Below are 12,676 nucleotides of genomic sequence, written 5' to 3' on the forward strand. Positions count from 1 at the left end.
TGTTCGTCATCTTCCCGGCATATTTAGTAGAATCCGCCATCCATCGTTCGAACGTCACGTGTGTTCCATTCGATGCCCTATTGTACCTTTCTTTCGTTCTAATCCTCCCCCGCCTCTAATCCTTCTTTATGGCGAAAAGACGACTCGACAACAACTTCGAGGGATAAGGCCTTCTCCTCCCTCCTATCTCTCTCTTCTCTCTGCTCCGTCAGCTGATCGGAGGAATGTTGCTGATCTGCATAATGTGATCATCATATATCTCGCAGCAGCAGTAGCCGTGTCGTTTTATTTCCGCGACATCATTCGTCTGCGGCTACTCTTCGGTTCTGCCCTTTACCCCTTTTGCCTCCTTGCTTGCTTGGGAGAATGAGAAAACGAAGACGTTGTGGGAAGGCAGAGGCAGGGTGTTGTTGATAACGATAATATGATCCGGCGAATCGCGTTGGATGCGGGTGACGGAAACACGGTGTGTGTGTCCCTAAGCTGCTGTTGTGAAGTTTTATGTTTCAATTTACTAGTCTGGAAAAGGAACCAAGAGTAGGAGGGGATAGCCATCGACGACGGACGAGACAGAGGCCAAGTCGTACCACCGCACATTGTTAAGGAAGAGAGAAGGCTTAAGTTCGCGATCGTGTGCGGTTTATGTTTCAATAAACCATCAACATAATAAACCATTCATCTCTCCCACCGGGGAAGGGCGAATTATTGCCACAGGATGGTGGTGGGCCTTCATATCGAGAGCAGCATCATCTCGTCAGCAAACACACACACGCATACACAAGACCACCGTTTGCCTTGGAGTAACTCCTTATCGTATCGCGTTTTTAAAAGCCTTCTTGCAAAACTGCTTCGACCGTCGGTTCTCTCTATCCTGTTGTCCGTTGGAGGATTTGTATTCGCCAGCATATATCTGCACCGTTGCAGTTTTGACGAACCTATAGGCGTTAGTTGCATTTCACAGCATTGGGCAAGCGTTCGCTTTCCGAGAAAATGTGTCATCCGATAATATGGGGCAGAGAAAAGAAGGTGGCGTTGTGTTGAGCTTCCGTTACAAAATGTGCTGTTCATCACTTTTGAATTATGTTTTAATATTTAAGATTCCTTTCCATAGGAGAAGACAAAACTACTTACTTAAAAAAAAAGCGTTTGTGGGGTGTGTGCTATTCGGAAAATTATACCATTCTTTCGTTAGGAATGTAAGATTTACACCTTCTCGGCCAAATCAGTTTCCCTTATTCACCAGTTCTTCACACTCCAACACGGTCACGGAAGGAGGAAATCTTTCCTTTACTCTGCTTCTTTACTTTACAACACCACACGACGGTGGATGGAAAATTCCGTCGCCGCCGTCGTCGTTCAACCTTTTGATTCCCGATCGCATTGGTGTAACGGTCTTTTCCGCTTTTAGAGTTGAAGTCTTTGCTGGAGGAGTTCAAGATCGTTTGCCTGCCTTAAGAAAACACTAGCAACGATTGCGCGGTGATGGAGGCATACCGCAGGCGAGGAGTGGAGGTGTGGTGATGGTGCTGCAACCTGAGGTGTTCTTTGTGGAAGAAACCCCTCGAGTGAGGAGTAGAGAGACCCGTTAAATCCGGTTTAGCTGATTTTTTCCCTCCGTACTCCGGGTTCCTCCTCGCATTCGGGGGGATGTTTCTGGAGGACACCCAAGGGGTGGGGCGAGTTTACAATGTGAGGGTGATCGAGGAGGAGGAGATGGTCCTCTCCTCCAATGGGTGGTGAAATAACAAGTCCCCGTCAGAGGAAGTAAGGTGGCGGGTGAGTTCCACCAAAATACGATAAATGCTTACAGGGTCACGTCCCGCTCGGCCGCGTCGTCGTTGGTCGTTGTTGTGTGTTGGATGGACGAGAAAATGTTGCATGGTTCCATTGGGGAGAGCCCCCTCGGTATCACCACCCATCCATACTCTTACCTCTGGCTTCCCTTACATTCAGCAACAAAATATCGCCTCCTCGTTCACATGAGATATTTTTTCATCCCCATGCGGAAAATCTGCATACCTCTCCTCTACTCTACACCACAACCAACCCCCACAATATGTGTACCACCAGCACCCCATAAACCATTTCCTTCTCTCCGAGGGAAGTTCTCCCGGTGGCTTACCATATATCATACGCACCCAAATACGCAGAGTTTCTTCGTGCCTTTCGCACTTCCGCTGGGTGTTGTTGTTGTGCGCTGCTGTATTTTAGCAAACGCTCTCTTTGTGACCACACTTTGTGTATGTTTGTGATCGCGTTGGGTAAGGGGCAGTAAAATATAATCGAGATCGCCAACTATAACAACCATTGACTCGCCGAATCCACAGCAAGAGGGAATGGTGGTTTTGTGTTCCAGATCTTGGCAACCCTGGCAACTTCTGGTTGATTTTATTACCATCCAGAACTGACCGAGGAAAAAATGTGACACAATATTGTTTAATGTATTTATATTTAATTGTTTATGATATTTTGTTGCCCTTTATGTTATCAACCGAAAAACGACTGTTCATGGAATTGGGACTGAGATTTAAAAAAGTTTTTGATTGAGTTTGCTGCTGGCTATCCTGAAGATCCAAATTTTTCTTCACCACCTCCACAGTTCCCCTTCTGCTCTGGTATCGCCAAACCTCTACCTTCCTTGTCCTCATTCGCGCTAAGACAAAACATTCGTAAGAAGTCAAACGCGGCCGCCTTCGCGAGCCAGCAGATCATTGTCCTCCGCGGTAATTCTTTCAACAATGTTGTCTCGAATTCGATTACCTTTTGGCGTGCGTTGTAAGGCGGCTCCAGGGAGAGAGTAGTCTCTGTTGTGTAGTACACACGTTCTGCTGTTTGGTGGGGTTTGCCTTGCCTTACGTGGCTTGGAGTTGACCGGGATGGATTCCTCTCCCCCTGTTGGGTGAAACACATTTCCACGTCAACAACAACAACACCGGCCGCTTTTCGTCCGGAAAAAAGGAGTATGCATGCGCCACCTCTTCCCCCCCCCCCCCCCCCCCATCCACCCTCTTACCATTTTTGAAGGTGGAGGCTGCTGCCACCTCTGCGTAGGGGGGTGTTCCGCTTCGCAGGCGTGTAATACCGATTTCATGACGGTGGAATTATTTATGACCACGACAACGATAAAGAAGTCGCAGTTCGGCGTCCAACCCGAGAGCGACGGAGGTGGGTTTGGGGGGGGGTGCTCTAAGAAAAAAGGAGCAAATCTAAAAAGAAAGAAAACGAGGTTCACTGAAGCTGAACGCAACTTGTGAACACTCTTCCACCTAAAAGGAGCTGAGATATGGTGTGAATAATGGGGTGTTGGGGCGCTGGGGGGAAAGAAGGTTGTGCTGTTGTTGTGGGTTTCGAGCCACCTCTCGGAGGAGTTCTTCGGTTGTTGTTGTTGGGGTTCCTCTTGGCTGGTGGCAATGCATATATACATTTATATACAAATTTGTTAGATCCAAAGCGCGCGCGGATTCGTTCTTCGTGTACTCTCCTTTCTCGTGGTGTTATTGAACTCCTCGGTATTCTCTTCACCAATCATCTCCTCCGCTTCCTCTCGGGGTGGTGTAAAATGTGTGCTGTGTGCCGCATAATGTTTAAATACGGCATGAAAAGAGCCCCCCACTCGCGCGCGCCTCCCTTCTCACACGTTTGTCGGTTTGTCCCTTTGCCCGAAGGTTTTATTAATAGTAAGTGAGTGTTTGAGCTGTCAAAAGATCAAGAGCACACACCAGCTCTACAACGTGGATGGGCATCGTGGACGCCAACGCCGCCGAACTACCCCAACATCCGATCACCGGATGACCCTTGACTTAGTTTCTTTCTTATGCTCTTTTGGGGGTTAAGGTGAATGAAACTCCTCCACCAAGTGGTTTTCGATTATGAACACGTTACGGACCGCATTTGTTGGTCAATGCACTGATGTATGTTATGAAACACGGTTGTTGTGGTTCTGTTGCACTTCTAACTCGGAGGGTGGGTAGCTGTTTTAAGCATATTTGTTTGTGCAAGAAGCTTTCGTTTAACGCCAATGGTGTTTACATTTTTTACTGAAGTGTAAATATTGCAACAAAATTGTTCGCCTTTTCTCGGTGATGTGGAGAGTAACAGGCAACGGTAGCCAGCCACCACAGCAGTACTTTTCTCTTCCGAAAATCCAAAGGAAGCCTGCTGGCTTTTTTGCTGCCGCTGCAGCAATTCTCTCGAGCGAAGCTCATCTGTTTGCATCGTGTTCCTCCTTCCTTCGCCCCCTTTTCAGCCGGCTGCAGTTGGGATGCAGACTGGAGAAAAAAACCTGTTCTCGTGACGATGCAATACCCCCAGCGAGTAGGAAAGAAACGCGCAACGATCAGCAAAAACCACCGCACCGGAAGATCGAGCGTCCAGAAGAGACCGCTCGCCGTCATCGACCTCCTTTCCATTCCGTGTGTTGGACTGGCCCCCGGTTCATACCGCGTTTGTGGCCTCAGTGAAGAGGACAAACATTCTGAGCCTTTAAAAGTTGTGGAGGCGAAGGTACCGTTGCAGCAAATGAATGAACTTCTTCTCTCTGCCGGCGACAACACACCACATGATTCTGCTGCCTGGGTGTGTGACATTTTGGATGCAATGGCGAGAGAGGAGAATGCTGCTGCGCGGTGCAGTCTGTGGCCACCCAGCCCTCCGGGTCAGCATTAATTCATGGGGTTTTCTTGCTTTATTTTTAGGGAGGCTTGCATAAGCGATCGAATGAACGAACGGACGGACGAGGGAACGGACGGGGTGAAGCATATGAGATGGGGAATCCGATTCGACACCATGTGCCTGGCTGCTTCAGCCTCCTTTTAAAAGTTGCTAATGAAATAACGAGGAATGAGCCTTCCTGTAGTCATTTTCCTTCTTATCTTTTGTAGACGCCTGACTCTCTCCCCCCACTCCCCCCAACCCCCGACCATGGTGGTGTGGGGTGTGATCGTGGTGCAAAAACTCGTCTTCCGAAACTCGTATGTGCATTACACGAGATGATGCGATGGATGCGGCAGCCAAGAGTTTCTTTTTTCCTTTTTTTTTTTTGTGGGAACGATGACACCATAAAACCCTCACCCGGTACAACCCCCCCTGCGAGACACCGACGACATCCTTTTTTCTCCGCATGTGTGTTTTGTTGTGTGCCATTAAGAGAGGGTGAAGGTCGATGACCGGGTTGATAAATAAAAAAAACACGGTTTTTTCTCGTCCTGACATTAACCTTCATTTTAATGTAGCTGGTGTTCTTTCCCAGCATAAATCATTTCTAGAGGCGTGGGTTTACATAATAGAGCTTTCGGTTTTGCGTATAGTATTTGCGAAGGAAAAATAATTTTGACGTTTTTCAGAGGATTTGAGTTTGGTCAAAATTATATCCATCTACTGTCGAAGATATAAAAAATAAAAGGAATCAGGCGCCTTCGCTTCGCTCTGTTGCCCTGATTTTGTGGGCTAGTTGATCTTGCCTTGCCATTTTGTTGTTGTCTTTGCTACACTTCCATCTGCCCGTGGTTGGTGTATCATTTCCTCATCCTGTGCATGTGCTGTCCGGGCAGAAATACTTCGGCCGGTGTTAATTGATTACTTGCCACTGATGTTGCTGTGTTCCCATAACACAGAGAAGAGATCAGCAGCAGCAGTACGCGGAACTTACCGCCGCGGCGCTTAACCGGTAGAACCAGTTTTTAGCGACTTCGGCCGAGCAAAACGGGCCCAGTTCACGAGAGTGCAGAAGAAATCATGTCATAAGGGAAAAAGGGCGCGCACGCATAAGAGATGCGCCTTCGGGAGCCAACTTGTGGGGGGGAAAACGAAGTCCAGGAGGTGAGGGAACCGGCTCTTACGTTTTTGTTTTATCGTTGCATCATGTAACTCGCTTCCTCCTGCGTTGTGTGTGTGTTTATTTAGTGCGCGTATGTGATTAATAATCTGAAAAAGAAAAATGGGTTTGTCCTGCGGTACGCGTATCGTCCTGCTATACAAAGTCTATTACATATGTGGAGAGATCATAAGTGGAACGTTATGCAACGTCAAAACTTGTTCTACTTGTTTTGCGCGCTCTAGTCAACTCGAGAGATCAGCTGAGTTGATGATCTGTCGCTTCCGGAACGGGGGTTGGTTCTTGGTTCTAGTGAGATATGAATGATTTCTCTTCTTTCTTCTTCAATGCCTTGTTGAAAGTCATATCAGCATATACTCTCTGTCGGAACCGTTTTCCTTCCCTTTAAATGCAACTAACTTGCATCGAAACTCACACACACACACACACGCACAAACACGTTTCACTTGCGCCGCTGACCAAAGTGCATTGATCTTTCCCGGCGACGAACCGAACCTAGCAATATCATCACATTACTCCGCCGTCCATCCCATCCGCGATCCGCGCATTCTGATGCATTTTTCTCCCACCGTCGTACCACCGCACACACAGGCACACACATATTCTCACACTTTAAGAGACCGATCGTGCTTGCAAGTGCACTTCTTCGCCGCCGCATCTTATGGTGGTTTATTCTCTACTTTTTTCCCCTTTTTCTTTCAAGCATTTTGGGGTTGTTTTTTTTTTTTTTTGGTAAGAACTTCAATTAGTCCCTGTTCACTACTTACAGCCCACCACACCATGCATGTGTGTGGGTTTGTGCGCTTGTGATAGTGTACTTATTTGCTTCGTAAACTTCTTTTCTTGTTCGTTCAAATCTCCAGCACTTCTTCTTTTACCCTTCGTCGTCGGACGTGCGTTCTAGAATGTAAGAAGATATGGTAACTTTATCATATTCGTTTTTCGAGAATGGGCGCCCGCGTATAGGAACGGTGTCGAAAGTACACAACAACAATCCTATCGTTTTCAACTTGGACGATCGACAACGATGGAGAAGAGAGGAGGCAACTAACTCTGCCTTGAGCTCACGCGTTGACATATAATCTCGTTGTCATTCCACACATTTTTGTATCCTATTCCAGTCACCACCGCCCGGCGATGATGGTGTCTGATGTTTATGGTAGTTGCTGGATGCTGCCGCTGTTGCTGCTGTGGGGGTCTCTTTTCTCATAAATCTTATTTTCAAAAAGAGTTACCGGTTGTGCGCCGGTTTTTGGATGTTTCACAGAGGCAGAAGCGGCGGGGCGGAGAGCGGTCACACACGACACGCGCATCTTTGGATGATGTTTGAGAAAACGTGTTGGAGAAATGTGGAGGAAAACAGGTTGTGTACGGGTGCCGGTTTATTCTGTGTGTGGGGCACCCAATGAATATGCTCTTGTATCTCTTGTGAAATACTATTCTGCCTGGGAGAAATCGGGAAACCAGTCTGGGCTCTCAAGCCTCAAGCCCATCGTTGGGAAGTTACAATGTTGCGTGCTTACAAAATGATCGTTTTATTTTTTAAGACATTTCAAACATTAAACTAATTGGGTTTCTTTCTTTTTCTTTACAGACATCACCATACAGCAACGCAATTCAACAATAGCATAAGGAAAGGAGCATAGGAGCACGATAGGAAAAAGAAATACTTCGATTTAACGATACTCTTTCAACGAGCAATAATATATTACGCACACAAGTAGAGTAATTTTATATATAGAAAGTAAGACATTTATTATTTATACCTCCCCCTCCATTCAAGCATCAAACGCAACACGTAATTTAATTTTGTGGTAAGAAAAGTTGCAATATTAAGAACCGTCCATTATTCTCATTTGTTTATCGGTTAGGAAAGTATGTTTAAGTGATTCTCAAACCAAAAACAAAAACGATAATCAAACTCAATTTTGAAGTGTTCTCTCTTCACATTTGTGTGTGTGCAAGCGCTTTCGAAAGGAAGGTTAATTTTTTTTGTAAAATTTACGTTCATGCCGCTAATTCAACCAAAAATTAAGTTAAACTTAACACATCAGTATCGATTAGTTAGTGGATCGCCGATGCATTCAGTTGGGCGCGTAGAGATATTTAAAGAAAAAAGCGAACGTAGTAAGACATAATATTTACATCGAGATTGATTTTGTAAGGGAGGAGGTAGATTGAATAAATCGACAAAAGGCATTTAGAGCAAACGTGGCTCGGAAGAGAAGAAGAGACTTAACGTAACAAGTGCGTAGCGTAGGTTCGATAAATTTGAGGGTTAAGTTAGTTTCGGGTTAGGAGATCCAAAGACATCAGAATGCTACCAACAAGCCAGCATCAGCAGCAGCACCAGTCGGCCGTCGACGTCGCTCAGCAGCAGCAGCAGCAGGATGCCCAAACGCAACATCTGCTCAACGTGGCCGCGTCGTCCTACACGACCGCCGTATCGTCGAGTGGCGGCTACAGCATGAGCTACCCGCTCGTCACGGGCCACCATCTGACCGAGAACAACAATCTGATCATGCATCCGTCCTACGGTAAACCGGCAGCCCATGTCGCTCACCAGTTGCCGCCGGCTTCGCTCATAACGCTCCAGCCGGTGCCTCTGGAGGCGCATCACCACTCCGCGTTGCACCACGTGTCCAACCTGGGTCCACCACCACCGGGCACTCCCGGCTCCCTGCAGCAGCAGCAAGGACAACCACCGCAGCAGTCCGTTGTCACTTCGTTGGCTCCTCCGCCCGGTTCCGGTGGGTTGGGTGGATTACTCATCGGTGGTGGCGGAGGAGGTGGACAACACCTTCATCATGCGTCCATGCAACAGCAACATCAGCAACAACAGCAACAGCAGCAGCAGCAGCAACAACAACAGATGGATCATCAACAGATGGACCACCAGCAGCAGCAACAGATGGGAGGCATGTCGGGCGTTGGACCGCAACAAGGCGGGGGTCCACAGTCTTCCATGTCGCATAATTCGCCCATGAACGATCCAAACGGAAGCGGTATGTTGTGCAGGGTGTGCAATTAAAGCAACAAAATACCCTCGCGATCAAGACTGAATCTTCACTTGAGCGATAATCAGATACGCAACATTTGCATTGGATTGCTTGTGTTGTCCCAGAGAATCTCGCGCATATTCTTCCTCCCCCGAGCAACAGAACACTCTCCGGGTTCATTCGTGCGAAAAAAAAGTATCCTCGAAGTGTGTTCCGTCGTTTCCGTTGTAGGGATCGGAAGTGTATTGTGGTGCTATTCTCTGGGCAAGCGAAGCGCATCCGCATGGTGTTGCCCGGTATATATGCAAGCGAACGCAAGAAAAAACATATCCTTTATATCCAATATACTCTCTGTCTGTGTTCTGTTTCGACATCGAAACTCCCCCGAGCAGAAGGGATGGATGTTGTTGGATGTCGACGAGAAACGAGAGGGGCTGGATAGGTATTGTTTTTGTTTGTTTTCATTAGTATAGTTGGTGGTGGTGTTATCGAACAACTTTTCGGGAGTGCACCTGTCTTCCTAGGTAGTACCGTAGGTCTAGCCGCGGAAGGACTAACTCGGGCCACGAAGGAAGCGATACCTTGCAACGCAACGTCGAAACAATGGATAAGGGACAAATTTTTGGATCCCTGCCAGCAGGGGGGACCCGGATGATGATGCGCCAGGATAAATTGAAAACAAGACGATTGAAAAAGGAGGTATGTGGTGATCTGTTTTACAGGCTATCCATTTTTTTTGAGCGCCTCAAACGATGTGGTGCCTTCAAGAGGAAACTTTCAACATGTTCTCGAGCGAGTGTCAAAGGATAGAGAAAGTGAGTATGCATTAATTGCGTTAACGTTAAAAACTTTTTTAATGATCTTCTAGATAAAATATAATACCTTAACGCATGGCCCCATGTACAGCTAACCAAATCCCAACACTTTTCAATGGAAAACATCAACACAACTCGCCTTAAGCAACCTCCAGCTATGACGGGCTAAATAGAATTGTATAAAAATGTTCCATCCAAAGTAAACTATAAAGGAGTAAAGAAAACCGGTAATATAATTCCAGCGAATAATATATTTCCATGTTCTCAGCTTTGCGGGTTTCCCTCGGGTGCCAATCTTCGTGCCATTAGTATCCAAACACACGCTGATGAGCCATTCGCAAGAGTTAACCGCCAATTTACGGCACGGCAATAACAAAATGCTAACAAATGACTATGGAAATGGAAAAATCTTAGCTGTAGGGGGGCACAAGACCAATCGGAGTGATAGAGTATGCCAATATCAACTTCTAGTGGACGCGAGCTAGTTTGTCCTCTTTCCTCTTTGGCAGTATAAGATGATGAACCGAGGAAAAGGGGCTTGGAAGAGGAAAGGATCTTGTTTCTTTTTATATAAGAGGATCATCCCTTCGGGGGCATTACTGTACTTTTCTGGGTCGATAATGGTCGGCAATTATGGGATTATGGTTTTACGGTCAGAATGCTTCACCCTCCCTCCCCCTCCTCCCGATCATGATCTCGTATTCGCACGGAAGGGCTTAAGTTAATTGGTTCGCTTCTCTAATTCTATTTAGTATATGTTTTGGTTATCACTAAAGAGACTGCAACGTTTGGTGGACCGCGAATATCTGTATCGCGATGGAAAAGGTATTAGCTGCAGCTCCTTATTTGAGCTTACAACGAATCGTGGCGCGAAGTATCCTAGTTTTTTTGGGCTTACAACGAATCATGGCGCGAAGTATCCTAGTTCAATAAGGGATAGATCCGTGTGATGGCAGTATATGATACACAAATGCAAATAGATCAACCGGCGGATAGTAAAACTGAAGACAGTCACGATACCTTTAGGACAAGTTTCCGCTTTACGTTACACTCTCCACAGTAGATTGGCATGCGTTGCTGAATTTCAGACCAGTTTGTTCTGGCAATACCCGCTGCTTCTGGCTTCGTCATGCAACGATTAATGACGAAAGTAACTAGAAAAAGGGGGTATAATATATCACGCAATCGACTTCCCTCTAGCACTATTTTTTTTCTTCTAATATCTACTTGCGCGGCAAATGAGAAATACATTTCACGAGGCATTTTAACTCTTTTACTGTTGAGTATTCAATTTTTTCGATTACATCCCGAAGAAATATTGTACCCGATTCCAATCAAAAGCATGTGGTTCATGTCTTTTATTTGTGTGTGCAACATTTTAAATCACCTCCCCACATCGAATGGGCCATTATCTCCGTCTAATTAGTTTTGTTGCTGCTGGCTGGTGTGCATTGCTGTTAATGCTGCCGTGTAACGGTGCATAAGCTATTAAAGTGCTCCCGAGGGGATGGAAACGAGTTTTCACTCCTAAAAGACGGTTTGAAGAAATAGGAGAAAATCATCCACACACCACCGGATGATAGGCCCTTCGAGTAAATCGCGGGGAGAGTTCTGTTTTAATGTGTTTCTGTCATATCATTTGTTACGATTGCACCTCCTTCGGACGCGAAACGAAAAGTCTCTGGACAGACTTCCCTGGGAGCGGTGCCTTTTCTTGTGCGCCAGTTTTGAAAGAGGGGTAGCCCTAAAGAAGACCCCGATGTTCTAGGAAAGCAGAATGAATGAGAGAATTAAAGAGAACGGGGTATAAACCCATCTTGTACGATCGTTTATTTCTTTCTTCATGCTATATCTCCACTTCAACTCCTCGGGGGGAGAGTGTGGATGGATGAAGGAATTTAAATAAGACCCCTCAATTCCCAGTCGGTCAGCCGCGCTCGCGTGTGGTGTGCCCCCTATGGATATGTGGAACCCTAGTATCTTTTCGTGAACTATGTTTACTTATAATGCTTGAAATGATCCATAAAGGTTTGCCAGGTTTCAGAAAGACCGCCATAAGGGAACATGGAAAAAGAATGATCGAGAATTGCGGTGGCTATCTCAGTTGGAGCTGGACGATATACTTCACCTTCCGATGATTTAACTATTTCTGCTGCCTCTCGATGCAACTGACGTTCTATGGGGAGGGGGAAAGGTCGACGACGAAGATTTCTGCAAGCGAAACAAGGAGAATAGGTGGAATGTGTATTAGGGGCGTCATTGCACGCGTTCCGTGGACCGTTAACTTTGAGGCCGCGCTAACGAGTGAGAAACGTGCTGCCTGCACGACGAGAAGAAGACGAGAGAAGTGGCCAGTAATGTGGAAAATCCGGTCTCTATTCAGGTGGTTGGATTGGAACCAACAAACCCCCCGCCACCACGCCTCCGGAGTTCTGTCGTGTGCCATATGCATCATCTGGTATACGAACGAATGCAACTCGAGGAGTCTGACTTGGCTTCTCTAGTAACAACGTGTGTCGTGCCCACGTGCCAAGAGCGCCTGTTAATCGTCCTTCATCCTCCTCACCTCGCATAAGAGTCCATCTGTGGTGTATGAAATTCGATCGAGTTCAACGGTATCAGCCAGCGAGAAGAATATTAGAAGGAGGAGAAGAAATTCGTGCAGACAGTAAGAAATATGGTAAATATCTGAAACCTACGACGGGTCGTTTAAGAACTGCAGTAATAGCATAAGAATTACGTGATGCAAACACTAGTTCTGATCGTGAGCCCCCTCCTGTCGTCTCCATCGCCGTGTGCTCTATTGGTAACCCCTCAAGATATGGCGTTCATTGGCAGTAAGAACAACCAACAAGACACACACAAACTTCTCTCGCCCGCTCCCTTCGGAATCCCTCAAAGGCAGCGTATCCGAAGTAAAAGAAGGTATGAAGACCATGCCTATCCCGATTCCAGCGAACGCAGCCTCCAGGCAGGATAGAAGCATCGAGCAGATTGGTCCATAAACATTCCACCTAACGGAACCAAAA

At 46.6% G+C, this 12,676-nt stretch overlaps 1 protein-coding gene across 1 annotated transcript; it reads left to right on the forward strand.

Moving 5' to 3' along the window:
* The first annotated feature begins 8,150 nt into the window (after positions 1-8,150).
* LOC131259535 (putative uncharacterized protein DDB_G0291608) lies at positions 8,151-8,864 on the forward strand. Its single transcript, XM_058261048.1, has one exon. It carries the CDS (start codon positions 8,151-8,153, stop codon positions 8,862-8,864), a length of 714 nt encoding a protein of 237 aa, XP_058117031.1.
* The last annotated feature ends 3,812 nt before the right edge of the window (positions 8,865-12,676 follow it).

Source organism: Anopheles coustani, chromosome 3 (genome assembly GCF_943734705.1).
Source record: "Anopheles coustani chromosome 3, idAnoCousDA_361_x.2, whole genome shotgun sequence".
Classification (NCBI taxonomy): Eukaryota; Metazoa; Arthropoda; class Insecta; order Diptera; family Culicidae; genus Anopheles; species Anopheles coustani.

Bases quoted from the DNA above. Each gene is read 5' to 3' on its own strand.
- LOC131259535 (XM_058261048.1), top strand. From the start codon at position 8,151: ATGCTACCAACAAGCCAGCATCAGCAGCAGCACCAGTCGGCCGTCGAC.